Raw genomic sequence first — 23,144 nt, 5'->3', positions numbered from 1 at the left:
CTGCAGCCCAACAGTTATTTTAAGCCCAGAAACAACTGGCCTCCTAAAAAGACCCCGAAAGTGCGATAGAAAGGGGGTCACTTGCTATTTTATTGTGAGCTTTCCACTCTGCCAAAACTCCTCAGATTCACTTTTGGGGACTTATTTTTTCAACCACAGTGTGAGGCAGGCAAGAGAGAGAGAGAATGAAAGAGAACTAGAGAGAGTGAGGAAGAGAGAGAGAACGAGTAAGGAAAAGAGGCAGAAAGAGAGTGAGGAAGAGTGGAAAGAGAGGACGAGGAAGGGAAAGCGAGAGAGAGGCAGAAAGATAACTAGAGCGAGTGAGGGAGAGCGAGTGAAAGAATACAACCAAAGCTGGAGACTTTAGGATAAACAATTATTCTTCTCTTGCTTGTTTCTTTAACTGGTGCAAATTGGTGGCTAGTACTGGCTACTACCCATTGAAGGCTCAAGGGTTCTAGTTCTGTATAGTTTCCCCTGCTTCTTCCAGTTCCTACTCATTGTCCACTAGTGGGCATTTCCCTCTAAGAAGCATGCAGCTCCTCTGGCTGTCCCTATTGCCCTGTCTGTACCTGGCCTCGCTGTGCTCTGCAGAGCAGGGACTGGAGTTCCCCAGCTTTGACGGGAAGGACCGCGTTCTGCACATCAACGAACGCAACTACAAGAAGGCTCTGAAGAGGTTTGACATGCTGTGCCTACTCTACCATGAACCGCAGCCGGCTCACAAAGGCAGGCAGAAGCAGCTTCAGATGACTGAGCTTGTGCTGGAGGTAAGATGGGGAAGAGGAGATGAGGTGAGAGTGGAGGAGAGAGAGGGGGAGAAAGTAGTGCAGGGATGTTCAGATGCTATAGGTCAGCCAACAGGGGCCAACATTCCTTGTCTGAGGGTCAGTGCTATCCGGAATCCTTGGGATGTCCCTACCCCCCATTGAAGTTGAAATTTAAAATGGTTCAATTAAGGGTTAAGATTAGGGTTAGGTAAGGGTTATGGTTATGGTTAAGGCAAAGGTTTAGGGTAGATACGTTCCAAGGATCCCGGATAGTAAATGTTTTCTGGTAAGCAAGGTCAATAAGGTAGTGAATAGGATTATGGGATTATTATTCGACCCCAAGACAAAATGTGTAGAGCACAGACAAAAGGTCATTTTAACAGATGAGGATGGGGACATGTAGAGCTTTAAGGCTTAATTGGTAATCACAGTGAATGTATACATTTAATTTGATAATTGACATGGAAGATATATTACACATCCTAGTTCCTTAGATACATCTTTGTAAAAGCACCTGTTTGTTCCCAAGGTCAGCATCGTCTTTCCATCACATTCAAGCTGGTTGATTTACATGGCTTCCCTCGCTGAAGTTAACCGTCTGTCACTTCAACTCCGGTGACATCATAAATAGAGTTGACATCTTTATGCGCTACCAGGACATTTTAAATGAGGATTGCTGGACACTGTGTGGACAAGAGAAATAAGTTCTGTGCCTGGACAGCTGCTATATGACCAAATGAGAAGCCTTTGTAAAACAAAGATTTGATGTCAGAGATTACTCAAAGCCAAATGGCACCTCAATCACACATATCTTTCTGTCACCCAACTACCTCATCCCTATATTGGAATTTATATTTTGCTCCTTTGCATCCCAGTATCTCTACTTGCACATTCATCTTCTGCACATCTATCACTCCAGTGTTTAATTGCTAAATTGTAATTATTTCGCCACTATGGCCTATTTATTGCCTTACCTCCCTAATCTTACTACATTTGCACACACTGTATATAGACTTTTCTATTGTGTTATTGACTGTATGTTTGTTTAGTCCATGTGTAACTCTGTGTTGTTTTTGTCGCACTGCTTTGCTTCATCTTGGCCAGGTCGCAGTTGTAAATGAGAACTTGTTCTCAACTGGCCTACCTGGTTAAATAAAGGTAAAATTTAAAAAAAAATGAAAACTGTTGATTGGTAATTTCAGAGAGAGAATTACCTGGTTTCTCTTGGAGAACAGAGCAATATCATACCATCAGGCCGTGATGATTATGGGTATTCCCATGTTGATTCCCCCAATGTCCCAGCACTGTTTCTAGGTCAGCTTATAATTATAGTTGATACAGTGCATTCTGAAATTATTCAGACCCCTAGACTTCTTCCACTTTTTGTTACATTACAGCCTTATTCTAAAATGGATTCAATTACAAATGTTCAATCAACACACAACACCCCATAATGACAAAGTGAAAGCAGGATTTATACATTTTTGCTCATTTATTAAAAATGAAAAAGAGAAATACCTTATTTAGAAATACCATGCTTCTACACCTGCATTGCTTGCTGTTTGGGGGTTTAGGCTGAGTTTCTGTACAGCACTTTGAGATATCAGCTGATGTAAGAAGGGCTATATAAATCAATTTGATTTGAATCAATTTGATTTACATAAGTATTAAGACCCTTTGCTATGAGACTCGAACTTGAGCTCAGGTGCATCCTGTTTCCATTGATCATCCTTGAGATGTTTCTACAACTTGATTGGAGTCCATCTGTGGTAAATTCAATTGATTGGACATGATTTGGAAAGGCACACAAGGTCTCGTAGGTGGTCCGACAGTTGACAGTGCATGTCAGAGCAAAAACCAAGCCATGAGGTCGAAGGAATTGTCCCACAGTATTGTGTCGAGGCACAGATCTGGGGAAGGGTACAAACAACTTTTTGCAGCATTGAAGGTCCCCAAGAACACAGTGGCCTCCATCATTCTTAAATGGAAAAGGTTTGGAACCACCAAGAGCAATAGGGGGAGAAGGACCTTGGTCAGGGAGGTGACCAAAAACCCGATGGTCACTCTGTCAGAGTTCCTCTGTGGAGATGGGATAGCCTTCAAGAAGGACAAACATCAACAATCAGGCCTTTATGGTAGAGTGGCCAGACGGAAGCCACTCCTCAGTAAAAGGTATATGACAGCCCACTTGGAGTTTGCCAAAAGGCACCTAAATGACTCTCAGACCAAGAGACACAAGATTCTCTGGTCTGATGAAACCAAGATTGAACTCTTTGGCTTGAATGGCAAGCGTCACGTCTGGAGGACATCTGGCACCATCCCTACGGTGAAGCGTGGTGGTGGCAGCATCATGCTGTGGAAATGTTTTTCAGCGGCAGAGACTGGGAGACTAGTCAGGATTGAGGGAAAGATTAATGGAGCAAAGTACAGAGATTCTTGATGAAAACCCGCTCCAGAGCGCTCAGGACCTCAGACTAGGGTGAAGGGTCACCTTCCAACAGGACAACAACCCTAAGCACACAGCCAAGACAATGCAGGAATGGCTTGGTCTCTGAATGTCCTTGAGTGGCCCAGCCAGAGCCCGGACTTGAACCCGATCGAACATCTCTGAAGAGACCTGAAAATGGCTGTGCAGCGACGCTCCTCATCCAACCTGACAGAGCTTGAGAGGATCTGCAGAGAATAATGTAATGTGAGAAATTCCCCAAATACAGGTGTGCAAAGCTTGTAGCGTCATACCCAAGAAGACTCGAGTCTGTAATCGCTGCCGAAGGTGCTTTAACAAAGTACTGAGTAAAGGGTCTGAATACTTATGTAAATGTGATATTTCAGTTTTTTCTGTTTAATACATTTGCAAAAATGTCTAAACCTGTTTTTGCTTTGTCATTATGGGGTATTGTGTGTAGATTGATGAGGGAAAACAACTATTTAATCAATTTAGAATAGAATAAGGCTGTAACATAACAAAATGTGAACAAAGACAAGGGTTCTGAATACTTCCCGAATGCACTGTAACTACTTACTTGGCTCATGAACGTGAACTAATTAATGAAAGAGGCTCCATTGCTTCTTGTGACAGTAAAGATGCATACTAAACAGTAGCTTAACTATTTGCAAACATCTGTTTTTCAAAAAGTGAGAAGTACCCACCCCAGTCACAACAAAAGGACCTCAGTCAAACTCCACTTTAGCCCTCTGCAGTGCAGTGGGAGTTTGGAGACCTTTGTTCCTCTCTGAGGAAGTGTTCTCTGAACAGTAAACAGTGCTGACACTTACAAAGGAGTTTCTCCCACAGTCAGTCCACAGGGTGCTCTCTTCTAGAACCTTGGTGATCAAAGCTGTGTAGACAAAGACAGCACTGGCTGCAGTTGCTAGCCCAAATTCCAAGCATCAGGGAGAGAGGAAGTTGAGCTTGAAAGCAGGTTATATATTTCTATTTCCCACAGTGGACTAATGCAATGCTGAATATGTCTAATGATTTGAGGTGGATCATAAGGAAATAAGTGCCCACAACACCCCAAACAACACATTGTTGCTACGTTGTTGAAATACCAAGTTGGCTGATGACAAATGTTGTGTCTTGTTAAATCCTCAGCTGACTGCACAGGTCCTGGAGGACAAGGACATTGGCTTTGGGATGGTTGACTCTCAGAAGGATGCCAAAGTTGCCAAGAAACTGGGTACGTCATAATTTGTCAAACTCAGCAACAAAAATAAAACATCCCTTTTTCAGGACCCTGTCTTTCAAAGATCATTTGTAAAAAGCCAAATAACTTCACAGATCTTCATTGTAAAGGGTTTAAACACTGTTTCCCATGCTATGTTCAATGAACCATAAACAATTAACGAACATGCACCTGTGGAACAGTCGTTAAAACACTAACAGCTTACAGACGGTAGGCATTTCAGGTCACAGTTATGAAAACTTAGGACACTAAAGAGGCCTTTCTACTGATTCTGAAAACACCAAAAGAAAGATGCCCAGGGTCCCTGCTCATCTGCGTGAATGTACCTTAGGCATGCTGCAAGGAGGCATGAGGACTGCAGATGTGGCCAGGGCAATAAATTGCAATGTCCGTACTGTGAGACGCCTAAGACAGCGCTACAGGGAGACAAGATGGACAGCTGATCGTCCTCGCAGTGGCAGACCACGTGTAACAACACCTACACTGGATCGGTACATCCAAACATCACACCTGCGGGACAGGTACAGGATGGCAACAACAACTGCCCGAGTTACACCAGGAACGCACAATCCCTCCATCAGTGCTCAGACTGTCCGCAATAGGCTGAGAGGGGCTGGACTGAGGGCTTATATGCCAGGTCCTCACCAGACATCACTGGTAACAACGTCGCCTATGGGCACAACCCCCCCCCCAAAAAAAAAGTGCTCTTCACTGACGAGTCGTGGTTTTGTCTCACCAGGGGTGATGGTCGGATTCGCGTTTATCGTCGAAAGAATGAGCATTACACCGAGGCCTGTACTCTGGCGCGGGATCGATCTGGTGGTGGAGGGTCCGTCATGGTCTGGGGCAGTGTGTCACAGCATCATCGGACTGAGCTTGTTATCATTGCAGGCAATCTCAATGCTGTGTGTTACAGGGAAGACATCCTCCTCCCTCATGTGGTACCCTTCCTGCAGGCTCATCCTGACATGACCCTCCAGCATGACAATGCCACCAGCCATACTGCTCGTTCTGTGCGTGATTTCCTTCAAGACAGGAATGTCAGTGTTCTGCCATGGCTGCGCAGAGTGTGGATCTCAATCCCATTAAGCACGTCTGGGACCTGTTAGATCGGAGGGTGAGGGTTAGGGCCATTCCCCCCAGAAATGTCTGGGAACTTGCGGGTGCCTTGGTGGAAGAGTGGGGTAACATCTCGCATTAAGAACTAGCAAATCTGGTGCAGTCCATGAGGAGGAGATGCACTGCAGTACTTAATGCAGCTGGTGGCCACACCAGATACTGACTGTTACTTTTTTATCTTGACCCCCCCTTTGTTCAGGGACACATTATTCAATTTCTGTTATTCACATGTCTGTGGAACTTGTTCAGTTTATGTCTCAGTTGTTGAATCTTGTGTTCATACAAATATTTACACATGTTATGTTTTCTGAAAATAACGCAGTTGACAGTGAGAGGATATTTCTTTTTTTGCTGAGTTTTCATATTCCTGGTCAGGTCATATGGTCAGGCAAATCCCTGGTCACAAAACATGAATATGGAAACAAGGCTTCTTAACTAATCCTTTACATCAAAAATATCAAAATACCATTACCTCTACAAAATAGGTATTTGTCAAGGCTTGTTTTCCAGTTGGCACTCAGTCACCAATGCTTCCTGAATCCTCCTTTCCTCTGGGCTCTCAGGTTTGGAGGAGGAGGGCAGTCTGTACATCTTCAAGGACGACCGTGTGATCGAGTTTGACGGAGAATTCTCAGCAGACACCCTGGTGGAATTCCTGCTGGATGTGAGTAGGATCAAAGGGGAAGGAAGCGGGAGGTAGGAGAGAGAGGGAAGAGGCAGGGAGGAGAGAGAGGGGAGAGGGAGGTAGGAGAGAGAGGGGAGAGGGAGGTAGGAGAGAGAGGGGAGAGGGAGGTAGGAGAGAGAGGGGAGAGGGAGGTACGAGAGAGAGGGGAGAGGGAGGTAGGAGAGAGAGGGAAGAGGGAGGTAGGAGAGAGAGAGGGAAGAGGGAGGTAGGGGAGAAAGGTAAGAGGGAGGTGGGACAAGGGAGGGAGGTGGAAGGGGGAGGTAGGAGAGAGAGGTAAGAGGGAGGTGGGACAGGGAAGAGGGAGGTGGGAGAGAGAAGGAAGAGAGGTAGGAGAGAAAGGGAAGAGGGAGGTGGGAGAGAGAGAGGGAGGTGGGACATGGGAGGGAGGTGGAAGGGGGAGGTAGGAGAGAGGGAAGGGGGAGGTAGGAGAGAGGGAAGGGGGAGGTAGGAGAGAGAGGTAAGAGGGAGGTGGAAGGGGGAGGTAGTAGAGAGGTAGGAGAGGGAGAGAGAGAGAGGGAAGAGGGAAGTGGGACATGGGAGAGAGCGGTAAGAGGGAGGTGGAAGACAGCAGGAAGAGGGAAGTGTCTCTTCCTCCAGTGTAAGGGGGATAGAACCGCAAGGGGAGAAGACTTCCTAGCTCATCATGTTATAAAAAATTAACAGCCTCTGCCTCGTTAGATGATATGTAAATGCTGCAATGTAATGCAAGGCTCAGCAGGAGAACACTAAGTCCTCTCCCCCTTGTCTTTCCTGGGAAAATAAACAGAGTTAGTGTTTGAAGGGATGTTGTAACTGGTAAATACAGCTGGTGGTGTAGTTTGAAGGGAGTAGAGAGGCAACATGATAAATTAATAAAAGATAAACGCAAGGAGTAAACTTCTGTTGCTCATGTACAGTACAAGCAATGCTTTTTGCCTGGTACACGTGGCAACTTTTCTGTTATTAAAGGCAACTCACTCATCACAGCCCACTCTCTCCCACTGTGTTAGTGAATGGCCATGCTGTTGTGCTGCTCTGCCCCATAGGTGTTGGAGGACCCAGTGGAGCTCATCAGTAATCCTATGGAACTGAGGGCCTTTGAGAGGATGGAGGAAGACATACGCCTCATTGGTTACTTCAAGGGAGAGGACTCATGTGAGTCTGTGTATGCCATAGCATGCATTATGAGATGGCCTGTTCACACGAATCAAACAAGTGAATTGTGTGAAGAACTCATGGGAGTGAGAAATTGTCTCTTGCTTTAAGGTGCACTCGTCTCAGTGTGGTTTCATACTTCAGCTGTCCAAATCAGCCCCCTTAAAATCTCCCTGCTGTTCCTGCCCAATACTCCCCAGAAGCTCACTACTCCACATAGGACCTAATAGAGGCAAATAGCCATTAAGCCAGATGCTATAAAGACACTTTGCTCTGGGCTGATCTACACTCCTTCTTGCCTCCTGAGAGGCTTTTAATAGTTTCTAGTTCTCTGTCTAATAGGTCGAGAGCAATTATAGACAGTGCTGCTCCAAAGAAGAAACAGAGAAACGAGAGAAGGGAAGATAAAATCTCATATTTGACAGAGGCGTGATGCAGCTTTTATTAGGAAAAATCCTATTTCGGAGAGAAGATTGTAGGTCCTACGGCCGTGACCTTGGGGCTTATTGAGAGGATAGCCTGGCGCCTCAGAAGCTGGATGTAAAATGGTTCTGTTACTGAGGAGGAGGAGGGAGAGAGATTACGCTGGGAAATTGAAATTGAATGTCAACCCTTGTTTTCCTGATCACATAGCTTTCTGAAGGAAGATGAGTTTTGAATGCAATCCTACCAAACTGTAATCTTTCTTTCTCTCTCTCTTCCTCTTCTTCCATTCTATCAGACTACAAGGCGTTCCAGGAGGCCTCAGAGCGGTTTCAGCCCTACATCAAGTTCTTTGCCACATTCGACAAAGCTGTAAGTACAGTACACTCCACAAACCTGAATCAAGTCAAACCTGTGTGCGTGTAGAGAGTATCTAGGTCCGTTTCTACACAACATCAGTGATGGATAAGTTGTGTGTTGTGATGCAGACGGCGAAGCACCTTTCTCTGAAGATGAACGAGGTGAACTTCTATGAGCCCTTCATGGAGGAACCAGCCATCCTCCCTGGCAGGCAACTCTCAGAGATGGAGATAGTGGAGTTTGTCCACCAACACAAAAGGTAACCCGAAAAAAGAGTTCATTTAAGGGCTTGAACACACCAATAGCGTTTGCCTCCCGAGAGCGAACCGTGTGCAAACCGATTTTACATGTAGAATCACGTGAAAATGTTGTCAGTCAGACTTCACTGAACGATCGGTAGATGAACAGGAGATCCACATTCAATGCGCTGTGTGCGACCCTTTAGTTCTGTGGTTCTAACTTCTCCCGTTGGTGCAGATGGATCATTAGAATCCAGTCATTTTTCATATCATCACTGCTATTCTTCCTGATCTCATGGATGACCCAGTTTACTGTTGGATATTCTTGAAATGTTGTGTGGCTGCGGTCTGTCTTCCGCAGGGCGACTCTGAGAAAGTTGCGTGCAGAGGACATGTTTGAGACGTGGGTGAGTTACCTACAGTGTTACTGTACCTCTCCCTGAGAAAAGGGAATTATACTGTTGGTATTATATGTGTACCCTTTACAAATTCAACGTCCCTTTCCCAGGAGGATAACCTGGATGGGATCCACATTGTAGCCTTTGCCGAGGAGGAAGACCCAGGTTTGTTGATCTTTTATTTTCTCTTTTGTAAAGCTGGAATCCTTAAATGGTGAAACTGCAACGTCCGTTTGGAATGTTACAACAACAAAGATGTTACTGAAAACAACAGAACAGCAGAATATGTACTGCAATTTCCTCTTTGGCCACACAATAAAAACAATAACAAAGGTGCTGGGGCGGACAGTGGCGCTGTTTCCCCTAATGCGGATTCCATATTTAACACAGTACATGGGTAGGGACACAAATGGGTGTGTACAAATATCTCTAAGCTGTCCATCTGTGATTTCTCCAGATGGTTATGAGTTCCTGGAGATCCTGAAAGACGTGGCCAGAGACAACACCAACAACCCTGAGCTCAGTATAGTGTGGATAGACCCTGATGACTTCCCACTGGTATGACCTCTGACCCCACACACACCATCATACTGTATATGATGACCTATTTCATCTGGTGTGCTTGGTCAGCTTTATAAACTGCGCCAATGCCTTGTCTGTCTCCCCGATCCAGCTGACCACATACTGGGAGAAGACCTTCAAGGTGAACCTGTTTAAGCCTCAGATTGGAGTTGTGAACGTGACAGACGTAAGTTGAGCTCTCCTTTAACTTAAGTTGTGTTCCACCTGTTGGTTCAACGTAATGGTAAGATAACACCTCTGGACATCTCGTTACAATAGAATCTGTATTACCTCTTGAGCTGAAGACAAAATTGAATTGGATGAGGTGGCCAGTGGTTGAACTTTGATCCCCACTGTGGCAGGCGGACAGTGTCTGGCTGGACATGTCCAACGATGAAGACCTGCCCACAGCTGAGGAACTGGAGGACTGGATCGAAGATGTGCTGTCTGGGAAGGTCAACACTGAGGATGACGATGATGTGAAGGACGATTATGACGGGGTTGACCGGGAGGATAGGCACCATGGTGACGATCACGATGATCATGGTGATGACTATGACGACCATGATGACAGTGACTAACCTGCAGTCCAGCAGAGATTGCATGTTTTATTCAACAGTCTGGTATTTTATCTTGTATTTTCATGAAAATTGTAGGGTAAAATGGTAGTTATAGAGAATTATCAAATAGTAAACGCTTGGTTTCTTTGGGATTTATTTAAAGATGTCCATGTATAGCTTTACTACTTGATATCAGGTATCTGCAGTGATATCTGCAGTGTTCAGTTCTTTGTACTAGAAGCACTAAAATAACCAATTGTTACCATGCAATTTCTCAGACCATAGCACGTAAATACTTAATTAGACTGTGAAATAAACTGCAACATCAGTACATCGTATAATTACTTTTGACATTTTCTAAATAAAAGCTAAAGCTTCTTTATGGCGGAGGAATGTAAAGGTTCTTATGAGACCAGGTTGTGTTGTCTTGATTCCATAAATACTTGATTGTATAATTATGTGATAGTGTATGAATAAATGTAATGTAACCTAAAGGTTTTGATTGTGTGTGATGTGTGTGATGTGTGTGTACAGGTGGAGGCTGGTGGGAGGAGTCAAGTGTACTTTACTTGACTATTTATATTTTTGACAACTTTAACTTCACTACATTCCTAAAGAAAATGTTGTTTTTACATTTTCCCTGACACCAAAAAGTACTGGTTACATTTTAAATGCTTAGCATGACAGGAAAATGGTCCAATTCACACACTTATCAAGAGAACATACCTGGTCATCCCTACTGCCTCTGATCTGGCGGACTCACACACACGCTTAGATTGTAAATGATGTCTGAGTGTTGGAAGTGTGCCCCTGGCAATCCGTAAATTTAAAAAACAAGAAAATGGTGCCGTTTGGTTTGCTTAATATAAGGAATTTGAAATAATTTACATTTGAACTTTTGATACTTAAGTATATTTAAAAACAAATTATTTTAGACTTTTACTCAAGTAGTATTTTACTTGGTGATTTTCACTTTTACTTCAGTCATTTTCTATTAAGGTATCTTTACTTTTACTTAAGTACGACAACTGGGTACTTTTTCCACCTGTGTGCGTGTGCGTGTGTGAGAGAGTGCGCTTTAGGCCCGTCATTACAGGGGCTTCTGGGTGGCGCAGTGGTCTAAGGCACTGCATCTCTGTGCAAGAGGCATCACTGCAGTACCTGGTTTGAATCTAGGCTGCATCACATCTGGCCATGATGGGAGTCCCATAGGGCGGCACACAGTTGGCCCAGTGTTGTCCAGGTTTCATTGTAAATAAGGATTTGTTTTTAACTGACTTGCCTTGTTAAATAAAGGTTAAATAAAAAAGTATCAAATACTGAGGTCAGATCTCACACTGCCAGCCAGAGTCCTGACCAGCATCCTCTCTGGCTATTCACTTCTCACTATGAATTATTCAAACTGTTCTGAATAATGTAACATCGTTAGTCCTTCTAATGCAGGGTGAGAAGCACAGGCAGCCCACCCCACAACCACACACACTTAACACACACACACTCTGGGTGAATCGGTGTTACTGGGTATAAATGAATAATGAGAGATTCAGTTAAAATCACCCCCCTCCAGCTACTCATATGCTGTGGTATGCAGACGGTATGTTTGGATTATGGCAAAATGCATAAACATGCCATGCTATGGCTGAAGGGATGTGGTGGAGGAGCTAAGAGGTTGTATCCGCAGGAGACAGGACATATGACTGCATGTTCTCCCTGCACCAAGGGAACCAGGGAATGAAAACACTTAAGACCAGAATGAGTGTCTGAATTATGGTTGTGGCCCCCAGTGAGGGTCTCCAGGGCCTTCAGTTTTATTGATACCCGTGTCATGACAAAACGTGATGTTCAACATGAATAATGGCTGAAGTAAATGCAAAGAGCGGCTGGCATGTAGTTCATTGGTTGGGTTATTCAGTGTCCGGCACAAGCTCTATGGAAGATGGGATTAAGGAAGGGTTTGGTCGAGAAGGGATACAGCTTTTGTTCAAATTGACTTTCCGGAGCTGGTTTAGGAGAAGCAGCAGGTTAGGATAATTAGGTTAATGTTAGGAAAAGGGTTAGTTTTTTTTATTTTAGGGTTAGCTAGAATCATTTCTAGACATGGCCCTAAGATAGAGGATAAGAGTAGGTAGAGAAGGAGGCTGGATGGAGATTACCTCTATCAGCTCAACAGTGTGGCCCTAACACTTGTTCATTTTTTGTGGGGTACTTAGAGGGAGGTTTATTGCAGGTACAAAATCAATGAAAAAGAGACGATTGATTGAGGGGGAGAGTTACAGTGCCTTCGGAAAGTATTCAGACCCTTTGACTTTATCCACATGTTGTTACGTTACAGCCTTGTTCTAAAATGGATCAAATCAAACCAATTCCTCAATCTACACACAATACCCCATAATGACAAAGCGAAAACAGGTTCAGAAATAGCTTATTTAGATAAGTATTAAGCCCCTTTGCTATGAAACTCGAAATTGAGCTCAGGTGCAGGCCCCTAGAGCTGGCCACCGGCCAAACTGAGCAAACAGGGGAGAAGGGCATTGGTCAGGGAGGTGACCAAGAACCTGAAGGTCACTCTGACAGAGCTCCAGAGTTCCTCTGTGGAGATGAGAGAATGCCAAGCGTCACACCTGGAGGAAACCTGGCACCATCCCTACGGTGAAGCATGGTGGTGGTAGCATCATGCTGTGGGGATGTTTTTCAGCGGCTGGGACTGGGAGACTAGTCAGTATCGAGGCAAAGATGAATGGAGTAAAGTACAGAGAAATCCTTGATGAAAACCTGCTCCAGGGCGCTCAGAACCTCAGATTTGGGGAAAAGGTTCACCTTTCAACAGGACAATGACACTAAGCACTCAGCCAAGACAACGCAGGAGTGGCTTCGGGACAAGTCTCTGAATGTCCTTGAGTGGCCCAGCCAGAGCCCGGAATCCGATCGAACATCTCTGGAGAGACCTGAAAATGGCTGAGCAGCAACGCTCCCCATCCAACCTGACAGAGCTTGAGAGGCTCTGCAGAGAAGAATGGGAGAAACTCATCAAATACAGGTGTGCCAAGCTTGTAGCGTCAAACCCAAGAAGACTCGAGGCTGTAATCGCTGCCAAAGGTGCTGCAACCAAGTACTGAGTAAAGGGTCTGAATACTTATGTAAATGTGCTATTTTTGCTAATAAAAAAAACTTTAAAAAACTGTCTAAACCTATTTGTGCTTCGTCACAATTCAATCAATTTTAGAATAAAGCTGTAATGTAACAAAAAAGTGGAAAAAGTCAAGGGGTCTGAATACTTTCCAAAGGCACTGTATGTGCACCTGCCACTATTAGTGCACATTTAAAGGCCCAATCAAATCAAAATGTGATTTCCTGTGTTTTATATACATTTCCACGAGGTTGGAATAATACTGTGAAATTGTGAAAGATGCTACTTTAGTGTAAACGCTACTTGAAAAGACCACCTGAAATGTCAGCCTGTTTTGGTGGGATGCAGTAAATTATGTTATAAATTAAATCTCAATGTAATTGTAATGTTTCAGATTGTTTTGGGTGATTTCACTAGTTTTTTTTATTTTTAAAACTTACCCCAAGCAACGATTCACTTCCTCATCATCGTTTTGCAGTACGGGGCCTCTAAAAAAACATGAACAAATGCTCCAAAAACACCCAAATATGTCATTTTAGAAACGGAAACGCTCTCAGTATCGTGATGCAGGTGTTTAGATGTTGTACACATTAAATTGTCATTCCGAACATGATCCACAACGTTATATTCCATGCAACGTTTCCCTACCCAGCTGTTCCATTCTCCGTGTAGCCTCCTGCTGGAAAGGAAGGAGAGATATCGCTCGAGTCGCAACAAAACGGAATATAATGTTGCAGTTAAAGTTCTGAATGTTTTTTTCAGAGCCCCCATACTGTGTACTTTTCTCAAAAACAAGTGAAATCGCAAAAAAGTGTCTGGACCCTTCTATAACATGGAATTTCCATTTTTTTTAAATAGATTTTGTTGTGAAAAAGCAAACTTCTCATTTAATAGACCAATAAGAAAGAGTTTCAAACCTCTGCCAATAACAGCCAATTTTCTGTTTTCCCCTCCCCTCTCAGACCACTCCCAGATAGTTCCAGCTACAGTAAATACTTGCTTGAAAAATTGCCCTTTGCTATTTTTGTTTATTTTCGACCATTTTAATTTAAAATAATCAGAGTAAGGTACTTAATTGTTACTCAGAAATAATTTGATATTGTGATAAAAACAGATGCATTGGTCCTTTCAGTGTGTATTCCTGATGTGTTTTAGAGTCAAGCTCCTTGGTCAGGAGAGCTTCGTCAGACTCTGTGAGCACAGGGTAGTACTAAAGATCTGCCCTACCCAGAACTGATCTTGTTCAGCAGAGCCCAAAGCCCAAAAGGCCCGACTCAGAGCAGGCTGTGAGAACAAAATACCACTGATCTCTCCCCTCTGCTTCAGTCGGTCTGCACACAGCCAGGCCAGCACACATCACCAAGTCATTACAAAACCAAATGAGGGAAAGTATGAGAAAAAAAACAACATTCCATTTAGATGCAAATGCTTCTCGTTTCCTCTCCACACTCTAACAATGTATTTCTGTGGCTCTTCTGGAGAGCGAAGGAGAAGCGAGGGTTAAACCGGTGATAGATGAGTAGTGACAGGTGGGCCCGCAGCTAGTTTTCGGGGGATGAGGTCGTGTGTGTTGCCGCTGCACACATTCATTTACCCACAAAGCTGTGTGGCACCCCACTGAGAGCCTGACAGCAAGCCAATTACTATGGGCACCATGACAACAACCAGCCAGCCCCAAAATAACCCAACAAGGTGACATTTGGCTCATATAGCAGGATCAAACTGTTAATGGGCAATGACAGAGCAGAATGTTTAAAAATGTTTAAAAATGGGGTTTGACAGTTAATAGGTCATAACACACTGTGGTACTTGTGGGTAGTCTGGCTGCACTGTAATAATTTATAAAGTAGTGGAACTCTAGTCTGGACAATTATACACACTGACAGCTCCTTATTGAGCCTTCACAGAAGAGGCAACAAGTCAATGCAAGAGATTTCTTAGTACCAACGACACTCATCGTCGCACCTATAACCACCCTAGGACCACAGACATGCCTAGGATATAGTTGTGTGGTCCCAAAAAATATCCTTTCAATGGAATGCTTGAAAAACAGTCCTTCTTAGAGCCAGTTAATACATGTTCATACAAAAGTTTATTTTACACAAATGCCTATGTTGTATAGTGAAATTGACACATTGATTACAATGCGTTGTCAGGTCAGTAAAAAGCAGAGGTCTACAGTATGGGTGCAACCTGGCTAACCTTTAGCCTGGTCGCAGATCAGTTACTGCCAGGTTAGCAGAACCTGGCAGTAACAGCACAAATAGATCTGTGACCAGGCCAGCAAACCATGACAGAGGTCAATACCCAGGTTAGCATTTATTGGGATGACTCCTGTACCGGAGGCAGCTCTACAGAGTGGTCACTAGCTGGCACAGGCACAAAGGCATGATCTTAACCACACTGCTAACACTAACCTTAAATTAAGAACAAAAAGCGATTTTTTTTGTTTTGATTCATTTTTGCCATACAGACAATTTGACTTTGCCACTGGCACATCTAGCGGAAATCGCTCAGTTCTGCCTCCAGGGCAAGACTAATCTCAATAAACGTCAATCTGCGGTCAGTACAGGGAAGGCTGAGCATGTGATAAGGGAATGGCAGATGCACACGCTTAGCTTCATAAATACATACAGTGTAAAGACAAAGTCCATCAATTATGGGTACAAAAGACTCCCAGTGCTATAAGTATAAACAAATTGTTTTCATGACGACTGAGAAAACAAAGAGAGTTGCATTTCCAAGTGGCTTTTATGAGCCACATGCTGACGGTTCACAATGGTTTGTGTATAACCTGCCACGGCACCATGCGTTTGTTTGTGAATGTGTCAGCACCCAACAGTAACCCCTTGCCATACCAAAGTCTGACACCGTCTGGTTTGTCTGCCAGGGGGCGCCCACGGACAGTTTTGTTTTCATGAATGACATGCAGAGCTGTAATACTGTGGAGGACCTCAACAAACCGGAAGTCCATTCTACATGGGGATTTATGAGATCTTAAGTAGATAGGATCCTGATCACCTCTGAAACAATTAATCCTGGATGGATCTCAATCTGCCACCCACATTCACTTGGGGAGAATATAGGATTCTGATGTCATGAGTGATTTTTATGTTCATCCTTTTAAATAAGGAACAGACTCAAAGCTATCAGGTCCCCAGATTCACAGCGCAACATGATATCTCGCTTGATAACATTGCAATAGAAGATGAACCAGACGGGTGAGTTACAAGGGAGGCTCCTCTTCACCCCCTAGTACCATACTCGCCATCTCAAGAGGCGATTAGCTTAATTAACCACTTAGACTTTCAATGGTAATAGCTGCAGAATAATCAAATGCATTTATATAGCCCTTCTTACATCAGCTGATATCTCAAAGTGCTGTACAGAAACCCAGCCTAAAACCCCAAGCAGCAAGCAATGCAGGTGTAGAAGCACGGTTCTGAATAGAGTTCTGCGTACCGTGTACAAGGTACACAGGCAGATTGAGGCTGTGGTCCAAATCAGTGTCATACATTAGTTGTGTCTGTGTATCTTCTCTCCCGGAGTGCTCTATCAGGCAAAGTAAGCGTGATATAAGTGAAAGCCTGAACCCTGAGAAGAGATATGCAGGGAATGAATGTGTAGCTTTATAAAAAGGTATCTAAAGTTTCAGCAAATACAGGGTCCTTAATGGACACGTTATCAAAATATGACTACGCTGGGAAGTGGGACCATCCTATGAGAAATGTAAGAGTGGAACGAGACAGCAGCACATCTCCAAAATCCATTACAGAAGCTGTAAATATTGACTTACATCAGCAATCAGGATCCTATGGGATTCCTAATACGTTTGAAGAGCTCTGCTTTACAAACCAGCCATGAGTGTATAATGGTATGTTGAACATGTTACATAAGTTAATTTGGGATATGGATGGACCATTCTGAGCCCGTGTGGACAGTAGTACTTATAAAAGAACATAGTCCTGTATAGTACAGAATAACCTGGTTATAGAGAGAGCTGGCTTGTGGACGAGATGTACTGCAGTATAACATGCTGTTGTTTTGCGTCATTGCGCCTGGGAAAGTGCTGCTGTATGCATAATCCGTACTACAGTACACACTTTGAGGTCTAAAAATATATATTTTTTTTAACAGATCCCCTGGAGATTGAAGGACTTCAGCCTGGGGGGGGGGGGGTAATCGTATAAATTGGCATTGAATTAGAATTTCTATTTAACATCACCAATAACAGCTAAAACAAGGTTGTTTAAAAAATATATCAGAATAACAATGAATGCCACCGATATTCATGTCTTGCTCTGTACACCCACAGATCAGGATATTTATTTTATTTTATTTTTATTTATTTTACCTTTATTTAACCAGGCAAGTCAGTTAAGAACAAATTCTTATTTTCAATGACGGCCTGGGAACAGTGGGTTAACTGCCTGTTCAGGGGCAGAACGACAGATTTGTACCTTGTCAGCTCGGGGGTTTGAACTCACAACCTTCCGGTTACTAGTCCAACGCTCTAACCACTAGGCTACCCTGCCGCCCCATATAAGGAAATGGGAGGGAGATTGACCCAGTACGCATAGACTTAAAACACCATTATATCACAATGTGTTTATACATAATCAAAATACAGATGTAGAGAACATGTGCATGTAACATTAAAAAAAAGAAGACAATTAAGTAGCTATAGTTTCAGAACAGCAGACAGGCCTGAGACGGTTGTGTTAAAATAAACATTTTGTCCAGAAGTTAAATAGTGGCAGTTCACCATCTGCAGTGGTTTGGCTGAGGGGGAATGAAGGAATGTCCATGGCAACAGTAGTGTCATTTGACTCCTCGGTGAGATGTCAAAATGGCTGTCCCCCTCCTTCGGTCTCCACTTTCTGTCTGGAGTCATGGAATTAAAACAATTCCTTGTCTTGAGCTCTGCATCAGTCTTTCAGAGGTGGAACAACTGATTGTGTTCATAGACATTGACACATATGCAGTTGTCTGCACACATTGTTAATCTACAGTTCCATCTCCACAGAGTCCAGTTCAATCTTCTGTGTGTGCATGCAAGACAAGTCAAATTCATCACCGGTGTGATGAATTTTAACTCAAACCAGGTAAACCATAGATAAAAAGGATCATATATTCCAACATGTGTAACATATATATTCATATATAATATAAAAATCCAAAAATAAAACTGCAAACCCAAAATAAAAACATTTTGAAAACAAAACAACAAAAAAAAGGTGTGTGGTGGTAAAAACAGTTGTCCAGTTCTACACAGAGGTCTCTGACTGTAGCCGCAGGACGAACTTGTGCGACTTGGGGTCGATGAACTCCTCTGAAAGCTGGATGCAGGGGATCCTTTTGGCCGTCACCACCAGGCTGAAGTCTATGCACTTGAGGAGGAAGATGGCGCCCTCCTTGAGGCCACTGGTGACCGACACCTCGCTGACCAGAGTCCACTGCCGGGCCAGCCAGCGCTCGCGGCCATACTGCAAGGTGGGCCCGGGGGTCAGGTAACTCTCCAGGAAGGCCTATGAGGAGAGGAGTTAGCACTTTCCCAATAACATAATTATTTGTTACTACTATACAAGTAAGGTGCCACTCAAAGGAGTTGGTCAAAACCAGTGGGGGATGATGGTGGACGGGCTCATTGTAATGGCTGGAATGGAATGAAATCCCAAACTATTCCATTCCAGCCATTACAATCCGCTTGTCCTCAGATTTCTCCTCCCACCAGCCTCCACTGATGAGAACACTTGGTCACCTTGGGCGTCATGTCGTTGGTGATGCAGAAGGCCAGGTGCTGCTGGATGCTCTCCATGCTGTGGCAGTGCTGCTGCCTGGTGGTGCGGAGATACTTCTGCAGGGAGCGGGCCATGGAGGGGAAGATGGCCTGGGCGGCCTCGCGGGGGTCCATTACGTCCCCGGGGGCTTTCTTCTGCTCCTCCTCCTGCATGCGCTTGATGTGTGTGAAGGCCTCCTCTACCGCCACCACCAGTCTAGGAGGGCACATGAAATGTGGTTGTTCAGCGCGCAATGTGGTTGTTCAGCGCACAATGATGGAGTGTATACTTCTACTTCAGGGGGAAACATCTAAAAAGGCTTTACATGGCATATGAGTAACTACAAAAATATATGGAACTAAAACAATTACCTGCACTTGTCTTGAATCAGCTTTTAACTACAGTAAAGGGTTTTTCTTTATTTTAACTATTTTCTACATTGTACAATAATAGAAGACTTATGGAATCATGTAGTAACCAAAAAAGTGTTAAACAAATCAAAATATATTTTATATTTGAGATTCTTCAAAGTAGCCACCCTTTGCCTTGATGACAGCTTTGCACACCTGAGATTCTCTTAACCAGCTTCATGAGGTAGTCACCTGGAAAGCATTTCAATTAACAGGTGTGCCTTGTTAAGTTAATTGTTGGAATTTCTTTCCTTCTTAATGTGTTTGATCCAATCAGTTGTGTTGTGACAAGGTAGGGGTGGTATACAGAAGATATCCCTATTTGGTAAAAGACCATGTCCATATTATGTCAAGAACAGCTCAAATAAGCAAAGAGAAACAATAGTCCATCATTACTAAGACATGAAGGTCAGTCAATCCGGAAAATGTCAAGAACTTTGAAAGTTTCTTCAAGTGGACTCGCAAAAACCATCAAGCGCTATGATGAAACTGGCTCTCATGAGGACCACCACAGGAAAGGAAGACCCAGAGTTACCTCTGCTGCCGAGGATACGTTCATTAGAGTTACCAGCCTCAGAAATTGCAGCCCAAATAAATGCTTCAGAGTTCAAGTAACAGACATATCTCAACATCAACTGTTCAGAGGAGACTGCGTGAATCAGGCCTTCATGGTCTAATTTCTACAAAGAAACCACTACTAAAGTACACCAATAAGAAGATGCTTGGGCCAAGAAACATGAGCAATGGATCTGTCCTTTGGTCTGATGAGTCTAAATTTGAGATTTTTGGTTCAAACCGCTGTGTCTTTATGAGACACAGTGTAGGTCAATTCCGCATGTATGGTTCCCACCATGAAGCATGGAGGAGGTGATGTGATGGTGCTTTGCTGGTGACACTCTGTGATTTATTTAGAAGTCAAGGCACACTTAAACAGCATGGCTACCACAGCATTCTGCAGCGATATGCCATCCCATCTGGTTAGCGCTCTATCATTTGTTTTTCAACAGGACAATGACCCAACACACCTCCAGGCTGTGTAAGTGCTATTTGACCAAGGAGAGTGATGTAGTGCTGCATCAGATGACCTGGCCTCCACAATCACGACCTCAAACCAATTGAGATGGTTTGAGATGAGATGGACTGCAGAGTGAAAGAAGTTCAGCAAACAAGTGCTCAGCATATGTGGGAACTCCTTTAAGTCTATTTGAAAAGCAATCCAGGTAAAGCTGGTTGAGAGAATGCAAAGCTGTCATCAAGGCATAGGTTGCTACTTTGATTTGCTTAACACTTTTTTGGTTAATACATGATTCCATGTGTGTTAATTCATAGTTTAGACGTCTTCTATTATTCTACAATGTAGAAAATAGTACAAATAAAGAAAAACCCTTGAATGAGTAGGTGTGTCCAAACTTTTGACCGGTACTGTACTTTATTTAGGGAAAACTTTCTTACTACAACTGTGTCTTATCTAGCCATCTTAAGATTAATGCACTAATTATTAGTTTCTCTGGATAAGAGCGTCTGTTTAGCGATTCAAATGTAAATGTAATCTAATATCAAACCAAAGAGAGGAGACATACTCCATTATCCGTTTGGTTGGTAAGTCCAAACGGCTCCTTTACCACAAATATGTAGAAAAACAATCCCCATATGTCCTTCCATTCATTTACCAAACAGCCAAAAACCCCCCAAACCTGTCTCTCACCGGGCCTTGCGTTTACGGACGCGTCTCTCGTGCTCCGCCTCCTCGTAGTACAGCTCGTTGTGACTGGTGTCTCGGCGGCGGGCGGCAGCGGCAATCATAGCCCGAGACTGGGAGTGGGCCAATCCGGTCGCTGCGTTGTTCTCAGGGCCTAGGGAGGCAGACAACAGAGGGATGTTAGGTTAATACAGGTGTTCATTACTTCCATTGATACAGAATCTTGCAAAGTCAGAGTGTCAAGATATCTCCACACTAAAAAAAACATGCCCTATACTCAACGTAACACAGACACTTAAAACTGTGTGACAACTGAACAAACACTGTCTTTGAATAGTAGTAAACGCTAAAATCGTAAAGGATGGAACACAGTAAATCCCCCCCAAAAATAATCGATATAGTTGAAAATGCATGTACCAAGTTCAAACCACCACACCCACGCATCCACTGTAACATTCTGTTATTCCGGGTTCTCTGCTACTTCCGCCTCTCTGTGTCTTTGAGCGGAGCCGAGTGTCCATAAACTTCCCCAGCCAACTTCAAAAGTTGAATGTCAGTCGCATGTCATTATGAGAGTGTTAATATGCAAGAGAGCGACGGCTCAGGTTAATAGAGGCTAAGAGAGGGAGCTGCTGCAGTATTAATGTAGGCTGGCGATTCAGGACTGGAGAATTGTATTATACATCCAGGCCCTATTTCTCCAGTCTGAGAAACGGCAGCCATGTTTGCACTGCCAGTCAGGTCATGAAGGTCATGACCATGTCAGGTCATTTGAAGTAGTAATGTTGGGGGTTAATACCACAAAGAAGAATTATCTGGTGAACAAAAGTACACCGCTTGCTTGATGTAAAGGAGAGAGCCCTGTGGGGCTGTAAATGGGCATTTCAGTATAAATTATAGTACTGAAAAGCTAAACATTTGGAATTAAGGGTGCCTGTCTATGACTATAATGATTCATTTCAGCAAAGCCATGTCTCCTGCTGCCTCATCTGAAGTGTGTGTTCTAACAGCCTCTACCATGCTTAGTGGTTAGGTGATGGACCTTGGTCATGGATAATGGAGGGAGGACAGTCTCTCTCCTAGACTACCCCAAATCACTGTCCCTGCTGCAGTTACTGTGATGACACTCCCCAGAGACCAGCTCCTCAATGAGGAGAACAAGAGGAGAGCGAAAGAGTGGGCAGTATAGCTATTGATTTAACACTGCTGGCTGTCTCATCTCTGAGCTCTACTGGAGGGAGGAGGGAGGCAGAGAAAGAATAGAGGGAGGAAGAGGGCAAGAGCCAGAGCGAGAGAGGGGGGGGTACACTTATGGGGAACACAGAGAAGGAGATTGCTTCATGAGTAGTCACAAGCAGGTCTGATGCCTCTTCACTTCAAAACATGTTCAAACAAATGCATTTATTTAGTTTCCCGCTCTCCAGATATCCTATTAGATTTCGCTCTTGCCCAGAGCTGATTTTACAAATTGAACAAATTATTATTCCATCAGAAACAGTCAAAGCAAGTGTTCAGCTAAAAGTGAAAATGTATAACACACTAGTAAATAGAAGCAGCGATAAATTGTCACTAGGTCAACGTCGATAGTGACATCACATGTTTTGGGTGTGGCCTACACAAACGAGTTTAATCATTTCACAGCTGTGTCTCTAAACCAATGAGGCATGCCGATTACAGTGGAGAGCAAGGGGATTGGTTTGGTGTGCAGCTCCAGTGAGAGAGGCGGGTTAGTCAGTGAGTCCAGACAGTGTTCAGAGATGCAGGGTTTTAGTGAGAGACAACTACTGAACTTACTGTCCAAAAGGTAAGCTTTCAGTTTGGCTTTAAAGACCTCTGGGTGTTAGAGAGCAACCGAGGAGAGGAGAGAGTCAGACATCAAGCCCAAAGGACAGATAAGAGAAACAGATAGAGAAGAAATGGATAGATAAACCCAAGGAGTCTCCATGCACTCACCAGTGGCGGGGGATGCCGGGAACTCACCATCCACATTATAGACCTTAAGGCCGGCCAGGTGCTTGGCGGCCCGGGACTTCGAGGCAGTGAGCAGAGCCGGGTTGTGGACAGAGAAGTCCCTGTAGTAGTTCTCTATGATGACCAATGCCGCCCGCTGAATACTGAGCACACGCAGGCACACACACACACACACACACACGCAGGCACCCACACACGCAGGCACAGGCACCCACACACGCA

The 23,144-nt window shown here is 44.0% G+C and overlaps 2 protein-coding genes across 3 annotated transcripts in view; one reads left to right on the top strand and one right to left on the bottom strand.

Moving 5' to 3' along the window:
• The first annotated feature begins 12 nt into the window (after positions 1-12).
• On the top strand, positions 13-10,429 carry LOC109890091 (calsequestrin-2). Its single transcript, XM_031824313.1, has 11 exons — positions 13-770; positions 4,366-4,450; positions 6,139-6,239; positions 7,286-7,394; positions 8,116-8,189; positions 8,306-8,436; positions 8,778-8,823; positions 8,925-8,979; positions 9,272-9,372; positions 9,488-9,562; positions 9,738-10,429. Exons 1-11 carry the CDS (start codon positions 534-536, stop codon positions 9,954-9,956), a joined length of 1,233 nt encoding a protein of 410 aa, XP_031680173.1. The 5' UTR covers positions 13-533; the 3' UTR covers positions 9,957-10,429.
• Positions 10,430-15,135: 4,706 nt separating this feature from the next.
• Positions 15,136-23,144, bottom strand: part of LOC109890400 (vang-like protein 1) — a 52,440-nt gene continuing 44,431 nt past the window's right edge. Inside the window, exons 6-9 of one of the 2 annotated variants that reach the window (XM_031824312.1) lie at positions 22,932-23,065; positions 20,958-21,105; positions 18,824-19,058; positions 15,136-18,590 (exon numbers count right to left, since the gene is read on the bottom strand). In XM_031824312.1, coding sequence (XP_031680172.1) covers positions 18,330-18,590; positions 18,824-19,058; positions 20,958-21,105; positions 22,932-23,065 — 778 coding nt within the window. In that variant the 3' untranslated portion in view covers positions 15,136-18,329. Of the gene's footprint in view, positions 18,591-18,823; positions 19,059-20,957; positions 21,106-22,904; positions 23,066-23,144 lie in introns of both variants that reach the window. The other variant, XM_031824311.1, reaches the window with a different exon arrangement.

This window comes from Oncorhynchus kisutch, linkage group LG5, assembly GCF_002021735.2.
Source record: "Oncorhynchus kisutch isolate 150728-3 linkage group LG5, Okis_V2, whole genome shotgun sequence".
Taxonomy (NCBI): domain Eukaryota; kingdom Metazoa; phylum Chordata; class Actinopteri; order Salmoniformes; family Salmonidae; genus Oncorhynchus; species Oncorhynchus kisutch.
This window is presented reverse-complemented; position numbering and strand designations above follow the sequence as displayed.